Source organism: Garra rufa, chromosome 16 (assembly GCF_049309525.1).
Source record: "Garra rufa chromosome 16, GarRuf1.0, whole genome shotgun sequence".
In the NCBI taxonomy this organism is placed as follows: Eukaryota; Metazoa; Chordata; class Actinopteri; order Cypriniformes; family Cyprinidae; genus Garra; species Garra rufa.
In genome coordinates this window covers 38,952,681-38,972,543 of record NC_133376.1, presented here as the reverse complement: position 1 = coordinate 38,972,543, position 19,863 = coordinate 38,952,681, and the positions used below count along the sequence as shown (strand labels likewise).

The following is a 19,863-nucleotide window of genomic DNA, read 5'->3' as shown; positions in this document are numbered from 1 at the left end:
ATATCAAATCAAAAAGCATGTCTTTAAAATCATGAAACTTACACAATTTTACAGCAATTTTTTAAGGCCCAATGAAATCTGTTTTATTTTTCCCCCCAAATTCCGTTTAAAATTTTCTGGATTCCGTTTTTTTTTTTTCTTGTCCATTTTAATTTTTCTAGACTCTTTCTTAATAGTTAAATTTAAAATATATTAATCAGAAAGCAAGTCTAATTAATTAAAAACATAAAACTTACACAATTTAACAGCAATTTATTAAAAGTTTAACAATAATTAAAATTTTAAGGCCCTATGAAATTATTTACCAGAAATTCCGCTAAAATTTTCCTGAATTCCATTTTTTATTTATTATTAAAATTTTCTAGACTCTGTTTTATTTATCTACTTGTTTAATAGTTACATTTAAAAATATATATTACTCAAAAAGCATCTCTTTTTAAAGCATTATACAATTTAACAGCAATTTATTTAAAATTTAACAAAAAAATCTTATTTTTAAGGCCCTTTGAAATACATTTAGTTTTTACCAAATTCTGTGTTTTCCATTTATTTTCTGGATTCTATTTGAAAGTTTTCATTAAATTTGAATAATTAAAAGCATCTCTAATTAATTGATTTTACACATTTTTTTTTTCAGAAATATTGTGTTGTGTACTATCATTTAATTAAGTAAAAATTTTCTGTCACAATTTCTTCAAGTTAAACCAAACTTTTATTTTGATGGATTGCTGTGAAAACCATTACATTTCAGTTTGCATGTGATATAGGAGATTTTCTTAAAAAGAAATGGTAAAATGAAGTGACAAATCTAGAGATTGCTTATGTGCTCATGTACTTATTAAGGCAGCAAAGGCTGAAAACACAGTATGTGGGTTAGTAGAAGAAACTGCGCATCTGCGCCATTCATTCACACAGAGACACGCAAGATTCATATTTAAATAGTATTTTCGCAGCTTAATATTCACAGACACTAGTCCATACTGTGTTTTGATTAAAGCATACTGACCTACTCTTGATTTATTCATCCAAAATTTGGCAAATTCCGTGACTTCTGCATCCACGTTTTCTACATTTCGGAAGTCATAGGGTCTACATCTGTTTACAACTCACAGCTTGTGTTTGAACATGTAGTAACAATATGAACTCTTTCCCATATTCATACAAGAGATAAGAGTGGTTGCAAAGCAGTGTCGTGTTGTGAAAGTCCTACGGGACTTTGTGCCACGCGAGTAGAACTGGCTTGTGAGTAATTCATCTCCAAGGCCTCTTTACTACATCACCCCACTCATCGGCAGATTACCACACCCAGCCGTAGCTCCCATCGTCATCACACAGACAAGTCGTCCTCTGCGTATAACCGGTGTTCCAGGACCAAGCTGAGGTGGACCTCTGGGGTACATCTTCGCTGGCACTAACAGCCAAGCCATTCGACTAATGGCTCCCTCAGGCACCTACCACTGATAGCTGTGCACTGTGCATCTCTATTCTCTTCTCCCTATGTGCTTTTAATGCAAGAAAAGCAGCGTATGACACCAAACCCCTGCGTAAGGCTTATATTAATGCACGTTACATACGGTAATGAAAGCCAAACAGCCCCTCCAGCGCCGCGGATACTCCACCGAAAGGTGCCGCTTAGATTGGGAAAGCTCTGTGTCACCTTAACAGCAACTTGATGTATTTGTGGAAGCGAGTGGGAGTTTACATCTTTAGGCTTTCTGTCATTGTGAATTAGTGGGCGTCAGGAATTGTAGCAGTGGCGGCTCCTGACAAATATCTCTGGGGGGGCAACTGTTCCGATTTTGGCAAAGATAACCGCTTTAATGGGTAAAATTATGATAAAATTCAGATAGCCAACTTTACAGCATTACATTACATTGTTTGATTTGGTTTCCCTGTTCCTAGATGGCAACATCAGGCATGAATTGTACAAACTGTACAGTATTTTGAATAGCTATATTAAATTTATCGCAATGGTCTCAAATACACTGAAACACTTCCACCATGGCCATCAAGAGACACATTGTCATCAACTAGTTTGCCCTCTAAGAGTAAAAAAAAAAAAGCCATACTGCTTTACAATTAAAGACTTTTTATTTCTCATATTAAAACTGTAATTAATCAAATCTTTCCAGAACATATTCAGTATAAATTTGGCTGCCAATATGCAATCAATACAACTATTTAAAATTCAACATTTGGAGAATACAACATAGGCTATAACATACAAGGCCGTAACCAGGGTTTGAAAATTAGTGAGGTGTTAAGAATTGTGCTATAATAACACCCACAAATGCACTACATATAGCCTAAACTTCAAAATAGACAGACATGTAGATGATTGTGAAAGATTTTTTATTCAGTATAATGTTTTACATGGAAAGTTCGTTTTTTATAGCTGAGGGAATTTTTATTTTATAACAAGTTATAAAAATAACGTTAGAATAATGACACTGACATAAAACTAACGTTCAACTTTCCACTTTATAAACCTCCCAAAGTGTCACACTAATTTGGACAAACGAGTCAAAAAACACGTATAATAGGTGGATCTGGCAACAAACGGAGGCTGCTTCACCCGCGCTCTCACTCAACGCGTTCTCAAGCCCCGTTCACTGCGCTAGCTTCTCGCAGCAACATGAATTGCAAACACTCATGTGATATGAGGTGGTTTAAACGGCTAAATAATCATTCAAAGAGCTTGACATTTTATTTTTGAATATAAAAAATGACCGAGGTCCGGACCACGGTGACCTCATAGCTGGCTACGGCCGTGATAACATAAACAATTCACCATTTAATAGCACACATCACTTGTATTGAAATTTTGCTCGCCTCTCTTTTAAGCAGGCAAAGTGATCAATTAATTACCCTCTTATTAAAATCAGGCATGTTCCTGACAAGTTCCCTCTCCATTGAAAGCATGGCCAACGCATTCAGACGTCTCGCTACACGCGTGCGTGCGTGCTGTACATCTTCGAGCACGCATCAGTGCGTATTACGAAATCACGTTGGGGCGAGCCCTCCCGGTGCCCATTGAAATGCATTGTAGGGTTCAAAATTTGAAAAAAAAAATCTCACAATATAACTCTATGAGACCGGCTGGGGCGATTTTCAATCTGACTGAGATCGCCCCAAGGGGGCGGGGTTTTAGGTTGGAAGGCTGTTGATTGTACAGTAATATGCAGACTAGGACTAGCAAAATAAGAGTCTTTTTCTCCTCTCTTTTTTCGCGTGGCTCAAGGAGGGCGATGCACTATCGCCCACCATGGGCCAGCCGCCCCTGAATTGTAGGATGCACTTATGCGAGTCAAGAGCTCTGCAATTGGAAAACAGGGTGGCGTTTTTAGCATTCATTTGCACACAGACGTTTCCTGCCTAAGCAATTAGACATACATTTTTATACTTGTATATTTTTAAACAGACGCTTATTAGAATAACTTTAGTACTGTCTTTAAGTCTGCAAAGACAGCCAGGGTTAAAGGAGTAGTCCACTTCCAGAACAAAACATTACAGATAATGTACTCACCTCCTTGTTATCTGAGATGTTCATGTCTTTCTTTCTTCAGTTGTAAAGACTTTTTTTGAGGAAAACATTTCAGGATTTCTCTCCATATAATGGATATCTATGGTGCCCCCGAGTTTGAACTTCCAAAATGCAGATTACATGCAGCTTCAAAGGGTTCTAACGATCCCTGCAAAGGAAGAAGGATCTTATCTAGCGAAACTATTGGTTATTTTCTAAAAAAAACAATACAAATTATATACTTTTTACCTGCAAACGCTTGTCTTGGTCCAGCTCTGTGTGAACTGTGTGCATTCCTGTTTCCTCATTTTCTCTTTCAAATTCAAAATCAATCTACATCGCTGTTTTAACTTTTTTGTAACGGGCATTTGACCTTCTTTGCATGTTCACTTTGTAAACACTGGGTCTGTACATCTGCAGCAATGTTGGACTCTGATACAGGATATAGGAGGAAAAAAAGAAATAGGAGTTTTTTCGACATACCCTAACTGTCATGAACAGGAATACACACAGTTCACGCAGAGCTAGACCAAGATGAGCGTTTGCGGGTAAAAAGTATATAAATTGTAATTTTTTTGGAATATAAACAATTGTTTCGCTAGATAAGACCCTTCTTCCTTGGCTGGAATTGTTTAGAGCCCTTTGAAGCTGCATTTAAACTGCGTTTTGGAAGTTCAAACTCGGGGGCACCATAGATATCCATTATATAGAAAGACATCCTGAAATGTTTTCCTCAAAAACACAATTTCTTTACGACTGAAGAAATAAAGACATGAACATCTCGGATGACAAGGGGGTGAATACATTATCAGTAAATTTTTGTTCTGGAAGTGAAATACTCCTTTAATGTGCTGATCTTTGACAGCTCACGAACTGAAACTCCTTCAAGTCCCCAACAATCCCGGCTTTATTAGGTGTATGCGTCTTAAAGAAACAAACACTCTAGTGTGCCTCACCCATCCTAATGACCCTTGCGTAAGAGACGCCCCCGAAAACATTCTGGTCACTCCAAAAGCAAAGGACAATTCTGTTGTGACGCCAGCAAAACAAAGCCATGCACTTCACATGAAAGACCATCACTACAACCCCTGCATGACCCGACTTCTAAGTAGGCAGGATTATATGAGCTACCACCAGTTGGCAACTTTCCCGTATCATGTGACTGGCCACTTGTATGCCATCATGATGGGTGCCAAAGTCCGTAGGCATTTAAAAACTCGGATTTCCACTTTAAACCAGGGAATTTAACTGGAAAGCATAGTTTTCCATTAGAAAGTGTGAATCTGCCGTACAACCTGCCTGAAGAACGAAAATACAGAAAGAAGAAAACACATTTCTAGAGACCTGCCACAAAAAGAACACCTGAGGGTGAACTGTTTTCTTTCTATGAAATAACCTGAGGGAAATACATTCAAAGAAATCAATAACCCATCACGGGCAGGTTAACTTCCTCCATGAACCCTTCCTTATTACGTTTTTAAAGCTGGATGGAATGTTTTTTAAATAGATAAAATAACAACCTCCATTTGGATCATCTATTACTCATTTACTTTACCTGTCTTTCTATGATTTCGTCATATTATCGGTTCAGAAGTAGTATCGAGATATCTTAGTCAGGTATCTTTTTGGAGTCGGTATTGTGATAACACACACTATTGTGTGTAAACTTGGTATTTCTAAATTTAGGCCTGGTTTGCGCCTCATATTTCATGATATAACATGGGCTTGACCTCCTCTAGAGGTTAGGTCCTGACAGACGTCTTCTATCCAAATCCTCCATGTATATCTGCTGCAGCGGTATCATAAAGCCAAAGCAAATATTCAAATGACTGTAATGAAAATGCTAATGTAACCCATTGAGACTACTCCTGCTTTCGTCCAGGCACAGAGTCTAGAAATAGGGTCACACACAGCTGCGCCGCATCAGGGGAGTCTCTGAAAAGCACATAGAGTACTGCGAAAGTACATGAAAGGGCTAATGAAAAAGGGGGAAACATATTCTGTACGGGGGTAGAACTCAAGTCTTTGACATAGAATAAAACCGACTACAGAATTTTCTCTAGCGATTGCTGAAATTTTGCCCTGCGGCAATAAACAACTACTGTATCCAGAGCTTGTCTTAGATAGTTTATCTCAGTTTGTTTGAGAACGGTTGCCTAAGCCACAGATGGACACTACACTGTTGCCTAGACAATCACCGTATTACTGTGCATGTAAATGGGGAACTGTGAATTTATAATTCATATCAGGGAACCATACTGCACGTCTAAATTTAAGGAACATCATCTTGTAGGCCTTTAAAAATCAGCCATCCATTCACTAATCAAAGTAATGCAATACTTTTAGAAATGGTACCATGGTAATACCAAGTACACTTTTAAAAATAAAGGTGCTTCAAAAGGTTCTTCACAGCGATGCCATATAAGAACCATTTTTGGTTCCACAAAGAACCATTCAGATCCATCTCTTTCTTACTTTTTATAATCTGAAGAACCTTCTTTGTCTACAAAAACCTTTTGTGAAACAGAAAGGTTCTTAAGATGTTAAAGGTTCTTTATGGAACCATTTAGACAAAAAAAGGTTTTTCTATGGCATCTTTTATTTTTAAGAGAGTTCCCTGGAGCACCATATAAATGCATCCAAATATGGTAATCATTTAATAACATAGTTATAGGGCCCTATAATTTCCATGATGAAGTAAACATGGACAGAATCACAGAATCAAGTCAAAAAAAAAATGGAATTTACTCTATAATGCAGAAATTAGGGATGCTCATTTCGGTTAATTTTCCTGACCGACAACCGCAGCTCGTTATCCGAACATGAATCGTTAACTGATAAAATTAGAATAATAAATTAGTTTAAAATAAAAATACAATGCAGGAGTATCTGTGATGATACATTAAAAATACAAGCAAATGTTTTATTTTAACGTGCAAACAGCAGCATACAGAGCAACAACAAAAACTGTATAGACATATACTCAAATTATCACGCATCAGCAGCGCTTCTGAACAAAGAAAATCTGAATAAAATAAAATAAATAAAACATATAGGCCTGCACTGAATATATAAATTAAATAACTATCTAATTAAGATGACAAAACTACAACACACTGGCGCTTTGAAGAACGGTACCGGTCTTGTTCTTCCCGTCGGACATAAAAAATATATAATATGTGACCCTGGACCACAAAACCAGTCTTAAGTCGCTGGGGTATATTTGTAGCAATAGCCAAAAATATATTGTATGGGTCAAAATTATTGGTTTTTCTTTTATGTCAAAAATCATTAGGAAAATAAGTAAATATCTCAAGATTTTTTTGTGAAATTCCTACTGTGAACATATCAAAATGTAATTTTTGATTAGTAATATGCATTAAGAACTTAATTTGGACAACTTTAAAGGTGATTTTCTCAGTATTTTGATTTTTTTGCACCCTCAGATTTCAGTTTTTCAAATAGATGTATCTCAGCCAAATATTGTCCTATTCTAACAAACCATACATCAGTAGAAAGCTTATTTATTGAGCTTTCATATGATGTATATATCTCTGTTTTGTAATATTTAACCTTATGACTGGTTTTGTGGTCCAGGGTCACATATAATAGATATAAACAGGCCAGCCTATTCCCTGAGTGTGCCTAGTTTTTAACATGTGGCCATGCTGTATGGACAGACTGGACCGCTGCCTGTGACAAAAACACCACCACAAAAATCCTTTCAATTTGCGGTTCGGGACTTCCATCCACTGTCATATGCGTGTGGAGAAGCGTGTGTTTTTACAGCGTTCAGCAATAGCCAATCACAGACATAGATGTTGATTTTATTATCACTGTGGCCAATCAGAGGAGGCTATGTTACAATCGCCACCCAAAGTGCCGGTTTCAGTTTTGCTGATTTCTACACTTTCGCGAACTCTCTCATTAAAACAAAGAAAGTGTAGTATTATATAAATAAGAGATTAATTTGTTATTTTATTACTTTTTAATAACTTTATGAGATTGCGATGAACTACTCTAAGATGACTGATAGCTTTCCAGTGACTGTAAGGGGAGCGCCTATTGAATAATTCATTCAGAATTTGAATACATTCACTTACGTATTCACTCTCTAATAACCCAATAACGCCACTTGCCACTGAGTTACATATACTACATCAGTTTACTAAGTAAAGGTGAATCGAAATATGTCTGTACAGCCACACGTGACGCACGTGAGTAAACAGATAAACTTACAAATAGCATTATTTCTTTCACCATGCAGCAAAAAAATAGAAAAAAACCTTTTTAACCGTTTAACTGATTGGTTAAAATTCTTACTGTCGGTTAACGGTTAAACGGTCAATATCCCTAGCAGAAATTGTGCGAAATTTCAAATGGATACATCAAAAGTGGGTCAGTACAGTATATTAAACCACAAAAATACTATTAATTTGCTACACACATATTTAATATATAATATTTGAGTATAAGAACACAATCTCTAGAACTGTTCTGAGAGTCACTTCATGAGCATGTTACATTTCTTTTTAATAAAAGGTCTTTACAGCAACCCATCAAAATAAAAATTCGGTTTAACTTGAAGAAATTGTGACAGAAATATTATTTAATGTAATGATAGTATTACTACTACTGATAAAATGATTAATAATAAATATTAAATATTTACTCGACAGCTAGACATTATCTACCAGAATTTATTTAGCAGAAAAAAAATCAATTGATTAGAGACGCTTTTGGTCATTAATATTTAATGAAACCATTAAATGGAACCCAAAAAATTAATGGAAAACATACTTGGAATAAATAAACCTAAATTTGAGCAAAAAATAAAACCCATTTCATAGGGCCTTAAGAATGTAATCTTTGTTGAACATTAATATTGTTAGTTTCATGATTTCAATTAGTCAGACATGCTTTTAATTGAAAAAAAAAAACATTAAAACAGAGCCTAGAAAATTTTAAATTAAAAAACTGAATCCCAAAAAATTTGAATAATATTATTATTAATTATTAATAATAAAATTAGACATTATCTAGCTGAATTTATTTAACAAAAAAATAAATAAATACAGAAAATAGTATTTCTGGGGGGGAAAAGAAAGAAAGAAAATAATAATAATAAGTCATTTTTTTAAATCAAATTAATTAATTATAGATGGTTTTGGTTATTAATATTTAATGAAATCATTAACATGGAATCCAAAAAATTAATGTAAAACAAAACTTGGAAAAAAAAAATCTGAATTTGAGCAAAAATTTAACAGATTTTGTAGGATCTTTGTTAAACAATATTAATGTTAGTTTCATGATTTCAGTTAGTCAGACAGACATGCTTTTTAAATGAAAAATAAATCATTTAACCATTTAAACAGAGCCTAGAAAAAAATTTACGTAAAAAAACGGAATCCAAAAAAATGTAAATAAAATTGATTTCATAGGGCCCTATAGTTACCATAGCACTGACTTGTTTTACAATGAAAATACTTATAACCAGTTAATTTAACTTGAGAATCAACACTGCATCAAATATGCACTTTTCTTGTTTACTTAAATGAAAAAAAGATGTCAGTGCTGTAAGACAAAATAGACTTCTATTAAAGATAGAGTCTCTCAAGGTGGAATATCTCATGCAGAGCTGGTTCTCTAGCAAATTTGTCTTGTTTCAATATTTTTTTGATATCTTTAACTGGAAGAACTACTGTTTTTTTCTGTCTTCCTGCTTTCACATACATTTCCCATATTACATCATAACACTCTTTCCTTATTTAGACATATCTGATACCTGTTTGGGAGTGTCTACAATCCAATCATTTACAAGTCCTCACTAGTGAAAGGAATGCTAGTGTTTCAAAACAGTCCTTGTAACCACGTCTGACACGTTGAAAACAAACCGGAATGTGGTGGAGGGTGGGTTCAGGTTCTTGTAGTACTGTACATTCAAACAGCAGGGAGGAGTGCTTACAATTAATGCTGCATCAGAATGAGATTTAGAATCAGTTCAAGTTTGGTTCACAGATCATCAATGGACAGGTGAATAAACTGGACAGTGTCTAAAGGTCATGCAGTCCAAGAGCAAACTACGGACACAGACTGATGAAATTGGCCAACCTCTAGAACAGCAGTCAAAAGTTGGCAAAGCTTTCCAAACCAAAGGTTCATTGTTAAACTAGGTCATAGACACAGAGAGTGTGTTTGGAGATGCAAGAGAAACTAAAGTTTTCTTATGGGGTGGCAGAGTCAGGTGCTCGCTGAATTACAAAAGGGACCAGGAGTCAACGAACAGCCTCTTTTGGATTGGTTGATGCTTCAGGCCAGAACACTCTGTGAAGGAACACAGTGCATTGTCATGGCGGTTATTGGTGCCAATAGTCTCCTCAGACTTTGGTTAGCTCTCCCATCTCTAATGATTTTTCAAAGTAACAAACTTTTTTTTTTAATTGCTGGGAGACTCAATTCAATTCAGTTGCTTGTCAACAAGTGACAGAATGCAATTCATCATGACTTTGTCTTACAGTCCTGTTGCACAGGATCTTCTAGAATACCGTCTGCTTTATCATTTCATAAAACAAGCAACTACAGAATGACACAGCAAAAGCATCTATACTGAGTTACTCAACCATTACAGCGACACTTAAAACATCAGAAACTGGGTCAGTTCGGTCCATAAAAATGTGTAGGTCCATTCACATTCACAGATAACTGTGTTATCATGAATATATATGACCGTGGACCACAAAACCAGTCGTGAGTACCACAGGTATATTTGTGGCAATAGCCAAAAATACATTGTATGGGTCAAAATTATAGGAAATTAAGAAAGATCATGTTCCATGAAGATATTTTGTGTATTTCCCACCATAAATATATCAAAACTTAATTTTTGATATGCAATATGCATTGCTAAGAACTTAACTTGGACAACTTTAAAGGTGATTTTCTCAATATTTTGAGATTCCAGATTTTCAAATAGGCCAAATATTGTCCTATCCTAACAAACCATGCATCAATGGAAAGCTTATTTTTTCAGCTTAGATGTATAAAATGCCCCTTATAACTGATTTTGTGGTCACTGTTCACATATACACTGGTAATTAACAAATGACAAACATCAAAACAGTTTAACCTGAATTGCTGAGCGATTTACGGTTCAAACTGTAAATTGGTTTGAATTACGCAAATGTATGGCTTTTTAAGGGAGACCTATTATGCCTCTTTGTCAGGATGTAATTTAAGTCTCAGGTGTCCCCAGAATATGTCTGTAAAGTTTCAACTCAAAATAGCCCACAGATTATATCATTTTAAAAATCAATGTTTTGAGTGGAAGCACAAAAAGGCTGTTTTTCGTGCATGGCTCTTTAAATGTAAATGAGCTTCTGCTCCCCGCCCCCTTTTTCCAGAATAGGGCTATGCCTTTACAGCTCATACCTTGGATATTATGCCAAAAAAACATTTGTTTGGTTTTGATTATTATTTCTATTGCACTAAAAACATGTGTTTTAAATCATATTGGTTTGATCTGATATATACTTTCTAAGCGCACACATCCAAAGCATGCTCACAAAAAGTGGCGGTCATGCAGTGTGCAAGTACTAAACTAAGTTCTCTTTCATGTATTATTGCTTTAACTGTCAAATGCACACAAGTTCATGTTAAAAAAAAACATATGTCCCCTTTAAAAAAATGGCATACTGGTACAATAAGCAACGTACAAAGCGTTCTTAATTGAGAGGAGATCCCTGTTTCACTGCATACACTTCTGAATAATGGTTGAAAACTTAAAAAAATAAATAAATGAATAACACACAACTAATTATTTAACTGGGCAAATAAACCAACTAAACTGCCATTAACAGAAGCCAGAGACGCTGAAGACGGATGCAAAGAGGAATAAAATAATGTAGCAGGCAGAGAAAGATCACTGTTTATGAAGCACAAAATATAGAGAGAAAATTCTAAATACTGAACAGAGGGTGGAAGTTTTATAAGAATAAAAAAGTTTAAATGGTATTTTCTTTTCATCTTAGCTCTCTATAATGAATATCAATGTTTTATTTAAAAGAAAATGCTGTATTGCTGCAGTTCCATAAGCGCCACCTGCTGTCAGAGAGTGAATTTGCATTCTAAATGATCCCGTCTGCTGTTTTTGTGTTGTTCAGATGTTTTATATAGGATAATATCACAAAGCTAAGGTCTGAACATTGTATTTGCATGTTCAAGTTTTGGAATCATACAATCTAACTTATTTTAAAAACTGCTCATGCTATAATGTACGACCTGTCTCATACAAATCCATTATATGGCCTAGTAAGAGTTACATGTATAACACAAGTTGTATAGTATGGACCACTTTTATGATACTTCTTGGGTGTTTTTGAAACCCGGCTTAAGTCAACGATTCAAACAAAACAACTGAAATTTAATTAAGGCCTATTTATGGGTTAAAAACAGTTTTTAAAATTGCTTATGGGTGGAGAGATGATTTAAAGATAGAGCCTAGTTTTCTCCTGGGTTTCTATAATCCTGCTGATTCTTTTGTATACCTGTGTCATTAGGTGCTGCTTGGAAACAGCTCTTAATTATTATCATATTATAATCCACAAGACCACCAATTAGCAGCAGATAAGTCATAATAACAAGTCGAAATGGACAAAGAATATGAAGAATACATGCCATATTTGAAATGGACACACCTACAGCAGGTCTTTATTTCAGTTTCCTGCTGTTACACCATAGACTTGCGTTTTTTGATGCCTACGTGTTCCCATTTGCCCACTGTGAGTTCCTTCCAGTCTGAGCTTGCCTTCCCCTGATGTCACGTTGCTATGGTAAGATTGGTACGCTCCCTTCCTATTCATAACATGTGGAAATTTCCTTACCCTGACCTGCTTTCTCTGTTGTGTCTGATGTAAGACAAAAGACTTAACAGTCATTTTAAGAAAAACAATATGCCTGAATGCCATAATCTGAAAAAAAAAAAAAAAAAAAAAAATATTCCGAAATGTAATCACTGATTGCTGGTAGGGCTGGGCGATTAATCGAAAAGTAATCGAAATCGACATTCAGAACCTATAATCGATCAAATTTTTCCAGGTCAATTATTTCAATTACTTTAAAAACACTACTGCGTGTGGAGTCAGGTGACCCCGCTCTGTTACGTTACGTTATTCCGCCGACATGTCGATGGAGAGCTTAAGCAGTATTTATACAGTAAAAAGTATTTACAGGATATACAAGAGTAATTTTATTTAGAAGAGATACTGCTTATTTTCTACTTTTAATATTTATTATTATTTTATAAATAATTTATTTTGTTTCCAAAAGTGCAAGTTATTTATTTTCACTAATTTAAGAAAAATGTGACTTTTCGTTTTAAGCAATGTGTGCATTAATTTCAGTTGTTCAACACTGATGTTCAATAAATAATCATAGACAGTAGATCATAGATAGTGTGTGCACCCTTCATTCAAAAATCTCTCACTTGTAATATGTGCGCATATTTACTGTACAAAACTTGTCAGTGAACTATGAGGGCAAAAAAAATTATATTATTTAAATATAATTAAATATAATTTTATTAATGAACAAAATAATCGTTCATTAATTGTAATCGGGTTAAAATGTTCAATTAATCGAGATTTTGATTTTAGGCCAAATCGCCCAGCCCTAATTGCTGGTGATATAAAACTGAGCAAAATTATTAATATGAATTTAATAGGGATGTAACGGTATTGTAAATACCGTCATACCGCAATAGCAAATTTTTTCGATACTACCGTGGTCGCATGACTCGATAAAATGATAGGTCTTCTGAGAAAAGTTTGCTCAGGCGAATGGAGCGAACGGGAGGTAGCGGGAACTACAATTCCCATCAGCCCAGACGTGGCCATCATCCTTTGCGGTCTGTTGCCCGCCCCCCTTGAACGTCAAGTTAATTTTATTTTCAATATAGCGCCAGATCACAATAGAACTCATTTAAGGTTATCTTTCCTATAGAACAGGTCTATACATTGTTCTTTTATTAAACAAACTAAATTGCCTTATGTTATTTATCTTATTTACACGAAGGCATGTCATTTCTGTCTCTACATGGTCACGTGTTTACAATGTCTCTTCCCCAAAACACGCAGGACTCCATTCATAAAAACGGATTTTACTATTGCGCGGAATGCCACGGACTTCATTGATGTTTGGATTAATAAATCAAAAGTTGGTCTGTCACTTAATTCAAATCGCGATATGGACTAGTGTCTGTGAAAACTGAAATGCAAAAAGACCGTTTTAATATGAATCCTGCATGTTCCGTTTGCCTCTGTATGTATGAATGGCAGAGACGCGTTTTTTTTTTTTTACTACACGCATACTGAAGCACACTTGACACTAACACTAATTTTTTTGCATCTCACATGAACAGATAAACTCAAATTTCCAAAGCTGCTGTGAGTGTCACTTTTACCGTTTCATTTAAGAAAACTAGCATCACATCATACTGTACACACAGAACTTCACGGCAACCTGTCAAAATAAAAATACGGTTTAACATGAAACAGAACATTAGTCTTGTATTACTTTTGTACAGTATAATGTAGGTGTTTATATATTCCTATTTACATAATTTACATAAAACAATATATATATATATATATATATATATATAATAAAAAATAAATATTACAACAAGATTAACCACTTAATTGTAGAAAAAAAATACTACAATTATTATTTAAACGTTTTAAACTGAATATAATTTTTCTTCCATGTATTGATTTTAATAGTAAACCTCTGTTTGTTTGCCAAAAATTAAAAGGGTTTATTTTTCATTTGATTAAAAATAAATAAATGTTTATGCTTTCATTTGATTATCAGAAAAATTAAAACACATAAGAATTTCTCAAAAAAATAAATAAAAAAAAGCAAAAGATTGTAGAGCCCTATTGTTCAAAATGTTAAAATAGAGAGTTTTGGACTTATTTTTCCACTGAAATGAATGTTTTTGTTATTACACAAAGTAGGCTAAAGTACTGCGAAAAAAAGTAACATGGTTACATGGTTTAATAATTTTTTGTTATTAAAATTAAAAAATTTTGAAAAGTTCAATAAATACTGTACCGTGTCATTCATACCGAGGTATTACCGTACCGTGAAGTTTTGATACCGTTACATCCCTAGAATTTAATGAGATTTTTATTCGGCCAGTAAGATTCCATGTCAGTAGACTTGAGTTGGAAGGTCTGATTCATTTTTGTGAATCACTGTAGTAGATCATGAACTGATTCATTTGAGACCCTTCAAGCCATTTTGGAGCAGATACACGAAGCACTAAGCTATCAAATATCGTTGAAAGGCTGAAAAGTATTGAGATATCATTTTTAGCCAAATCACTCCATCTCACTTAGGATGTGTGTGTCATCTACTGTACAACAGGGACAGACAGAGACCAGATAATAAAAAACATCTAGAGTTTTATACTCAGGTACATTTGATCTAAAGTACATTGTGTGTGTTATATAATCCTCAAATGCACTCGCCAGAGAGGCTGAATCTGACACAAAAAGCTTTCTGTGCTTTTATTTTCACACAGTGTACAGGTGGGGGCTGATTTGATATTAGAATAACACACCTGCAACTTTGTTTAGCTTGCAAATAAACAGGCCAACCTACATCCATGCAAATGGAGCCTGCAGTTGCCCTACTAAACTCATGCATACTGCATTGATTTATGCCACTGAAATTGAGACCAAACAAAACGCCTATCACGCTAATCTGCGCCACGTGAGCGATTCAGAGACTAAGATATAACCTTATGTCCCAGAATACAAAGGTTGCAACTTCTTTTTCAGCTGAGGTTGGATAAGGACAGCTGAGACTTAACGCCTTAATATAAAACAACAGCAAAATGATGATGCTGGCATGAAGCATTTCTCCAGGATGCCGCATTAAAATGCAGTGAGAGCTTTAATCTGTCTCTAAAAAATGAGAGCTATTAGCCGAGACATATCCTAGGTGTTAATAGTGGAATGAAAAACTATAGCCTAAAACTAAATGGCTGCTTCCATAACAAAAACAATAGCTCATCTAAAAATGAAAAATCTGATGATTTATTTAAACTAAGTTGCTCTATTCCAAGAAAGACAAGGTGAAATTCAAAAAAGGTGATATTTTTAAGAATAAGTATAAAGTTTTGTAATATACGTGACCCTGGGTCACAAAACCAGTTGTAAGTAGCACAGATATTTTTGTAGCAATAGATAGATGGGTCAAAATGGGTCTTTTATGGCAAAAATCATTAGGATATTAAGTAAAGATCATGTTCCATGCAGATATTTTGTAAATTTCCTACCATAAATATATCCAATCTTAATTTCTGATTAGTAATATGCATTGCTAAGAACTTCATTTGGACAACTTTAAAGGCAATTTTCTCAATATTTTATCCTTGGATTCCAGATTAGCAAATATTTGTATCTTGACCAAATATTGACCCTTATGACTGGGTTTGTGGTCCATGGTTACATATATTACAAAATTATGAAGTTTTACTTGCTGTTATTTGACAACTAGTACGATAACAATACAGAGTAGCAACATTTCAATTTCAGAACTGTTTTTTCACCTTATGAACAATAAAAACACTAATATGCAATCAGAATTGACATGATTTGAACAAGATGAGCAAATGCTCAAAGATTTGTATTTTATATTATATTAAACATAACTTTTTGTCATTTGGTGGGGATGCTAAAATAGTTATCTTTATAATTATTGTTTGTTGTGTGAGCAGGTCTTATGACTAAAGGAAACATGGCTGAGGGACTTTTTAAGCGCTGCTATCAAATTCTAGTCATGCAACACTGCAATTCTCAATGAGCTGGTCTTACAGTCCTGTTGCACTGCATTCTCTTCTAGCACGTTTTTAACGATCCACAGAACATGTAACCTCATTATGACACAACAAAAACATCTGAATTCAGACAGTCACTCAATCATCACGCTTAAAAGACCAGGAACCGGGTCAACGACGTGTGACAAAATCTCCAGGTAATTGCATAGAAACACAGAAGTACATCATGAGCAATTTCTCTTTAGTTTTGGAAGAACTACCCGTTAAACAATCATTACTGCAGAAGGGCGTACATAAATGCTACATGGGCATCAATTACAGACCACACTAAAGTGAATGTACATCTATAGATTGCCGTCCAGATAATCTATATTAGAGCAGACTGAGGAATATGGTTACAGAAAACATCCTACCCTTGGTCCTATTACCAGACAACTCAATGAAAGGGTTTTTTAACCTTTGATGCCAGTTGAGCTCTTAGCTGATGATGGATTACTAGGGGTACATTATTGATATCAAGGCCCTGTCTTTCCACAGTCTATCCCTTTCAGTCCAAAATTGACATTGATCTGTTACAGAGCATTCCCAGACTTCCTCACGTCCCCAAAGAGAGACGGAGGAGCCAGATGACGGACCTCTGGGGCTTCAGGAGAGGAAACAGCTCTTCTAATAAATACAAGTGTGCCCTCAGCAAGGCAAGAGACAGTGCTGTGAAGTAATTGGAGTGAAAAGAGCAAAACATAAACTGACGATCCAATTTATCGAGCCACGTTCGGAGGTAAAGCCTTTCTGTGAAAAGCAAATCAAATTATATTCCTTGTGATGTTTTATGGTATCTAATTTTACTCTCGCTCTCAGTGGATTTCAAATGAATATACTAAAAATGTGCAATTTCTTCAAATCTGATGTCAAGTGAATTCCAACCAGCAAACTCCTACCAGAACATCTGAAACATCATTTCATTTCATCGCTGATTTGATTTTACGGCTCGACTTCACAGCGATAAGGCAAACGATAGAGAAAACGCTTCAGTAAACAAGCAGACACAGAGTCAATTGTCTGAACTCGCTGTAAAGACCATGTCAACCCTGCATATTTATGATTTCAAATGAGCAGAAAATTATGAGTGGAAATGAGGGGAGCCACAGCTGACTGACACGAGCTGGGGGTGGAGGGATCATTTCATGGTGTAAATACATTTGCCTGACTCTGTCAAGTTAGGTGACTCAGCCCGTATCACGGAAGCTGAACACATAGTACTGCAGTGCCGCACATCACGACAACTGCGAGCTCCACTGAGAAACTGGTGCAGTGCAATGGATTTCAAACCCTTAAAATGTTGGGATTTTATGCAGTCAGTGTGTAAATGTCAACAGCAGAACATAAGGATGCAGTGAGGAAGGCAATGGAGGTGTTTCTTTCCATAACACTACAGTGACAGGCCGATAAATCGGTTGATTCTCAGATTATCAGCAAACCAAAACATTTGAATTAGCCTTTATTGCACAGCTCTCTCTGATTGATAAATCATTTCAAATCAATCATTTAACACATGTGACAACATACGGTCAACCAGACATGATCTCAAATCAATATCTGTCTCGACTCTGCTACATCTCATACAGTTATTTAAACTCGAATCAGTATTCTTCGTCAATAAAATCAATACTCTAGAATTTTGGAGATTAAAGATACAGTCTAAATTCAAGTGTTTATTCCTCGAATACGTTCCAAAAAAAATTCGCATGAATATAAACACTGTTTATAAATCAAAAAGGCGCTAAGCTAACGCTCTTCACATCCTCCTAGAGTGGAATTATTAGTCGTGATCTGAACTGCTCCACTTTGCGCAGCGGCAGCGGCAGTCAGGCAGTCAGTCAGTCACATGCACGCCCGGAGGAGGGAGTGTGTGGCTGTCGTGGAAGCGCGTCAGTGGTCCCGCCCCCCGCTCGTTCTACTACGTCTAATACGGCGGCGAGCACATGACTGCAGTAACTGTGTTCTGTAACTCTAGTCACGAGGATGGAGTACTATTACACAGACCAGACAGCGCGCTCTCAACCCAATAACCCGAAACGAGCACATTTACAGCGCTTACAATATTCCCGCTGACACAAGGACAAAGGACGAACAGGACCGAACGCTTCCTCAAAGCGTTCAAACGTTTTAAGGAGTGCGAAAACGATTCGTTACCTTTTAGTGACACCTGACACGGTGTATACAGAGCGCGGGATTTGTAAACACGAACAAATTACGATTTAATTTATAATACTGGATATTATACTTCACCAGCACGTGTTTAAAATAATAAATAAATGGACTGTATTGTTAACATCATCCTTGTCCTAAAATCTCCAAGTGTGTTATGTTAAAAAGTATCCGCATGTTTCAAAGTACGCTTTTTAAGCGTTACATTGTAATTCCCTATTCGTGCATTATATCTATAAATAAACACTTTGCAGTGCGACAACTGCCTGTTTGATATGACAAGCACGAAAGTGCAAAACGGCATTTATTTATTAATATCAACAGTGGCACATGATGCAAAGATCGTTTGACTAGCCTACCTCTAATTAGCATCAAGCTCGTTTTGTAACAGTTACGCAAACGCTTACGAAAACAATACATTTGGTCAATTGTGCTAAGAGTTTCGATCTATACACTATATTCTACACAGTGTAACAGCCATATGTATAGGCCTACTGTATTGGGAATTAGTTACTCAACTTTATGAGTGATTTATAGCCTACTGCATTCCGTTTACACCTTTTTAGCTTTAAAAAAACAGTCTGGGGATGAACATAAATTATCCAAACACTGATCGCATTTAATAAATGCATTAATGGTAGTAATACCTTCACTGCGATGCATTACTTTGAAACTACACATCTATATCTGAAAAAAAAAAAAAACACCAGATGTACATTACTTTTCATCTTGTCTACCTCACAATGAACTCGTACGGAATCAGACCGCTTATATTAAAACTACAATTGGCCATCAAGCAACTTAAAAGTCAAGTTCACGAGCACCCACGTGTCACATACTCTTACATACACACAAACCGGGAAATTGGTGTGATTTTTGGCAAACTGATGAACGCATCTGAACTTATTTCATTCCGCATGTGAAGTTAATAACCTTGTCTAATCGCTAGCCCTCGAACGCAGAGTCCAAAAGAGCGATTATCTGCACAGTATTCGCCTATAAGTCACTTTTCGCATATATGCATTATTTCCTGTGAACTCCACGTGAAGCGCAGACGTCAGGGACTCCAGACGCCGGCTGAGACGCTCTGACAGCATCGATGAACTGATGCAAGTATATCGCGCCACAGACAGTAACGTGCAAAAATACAGACTGGGAAAAACAGCCACGGTCCTGCTTTATCAGAAAAGGTGCGTGGCTTACCTGGCTTCCGGAGTTTTCAGTCAAGTAATTGAAGACAAATGAAGAGAGCTCCTCATCTAACAGTGAAGCGCAGTCCGCCATCTTC

At 35.8% G+C, this 19,863-nt stretch overlaps 1 protein-coding gene across 1 annotated transcript in view; it reads right to left on the bottom strand.

Moving 5' to 3' along the window:
* ppargc1b (peroxisome proliferator-activated receptor gamma, coactivator 1 beta) overlaps window positions 1–19,859 on the bottom strand; it is a 75,612-nt gene extending 55,753 nt beyond the window's left edge. Inside the window, exon 1 of the mRNA XM_073820313.1 lies at window positions 19,779–19,859. Within this exon, the coding sequence (XP_073676414.1) occupies window positions 19,779–19,859 (81 nt within the window). The remainder of the gene's footprint in view (window positions 1–19,778) is intronic.
* Between the last annotated feature and the right edge of the window lie 4 nt (window positions 19,860–19,863).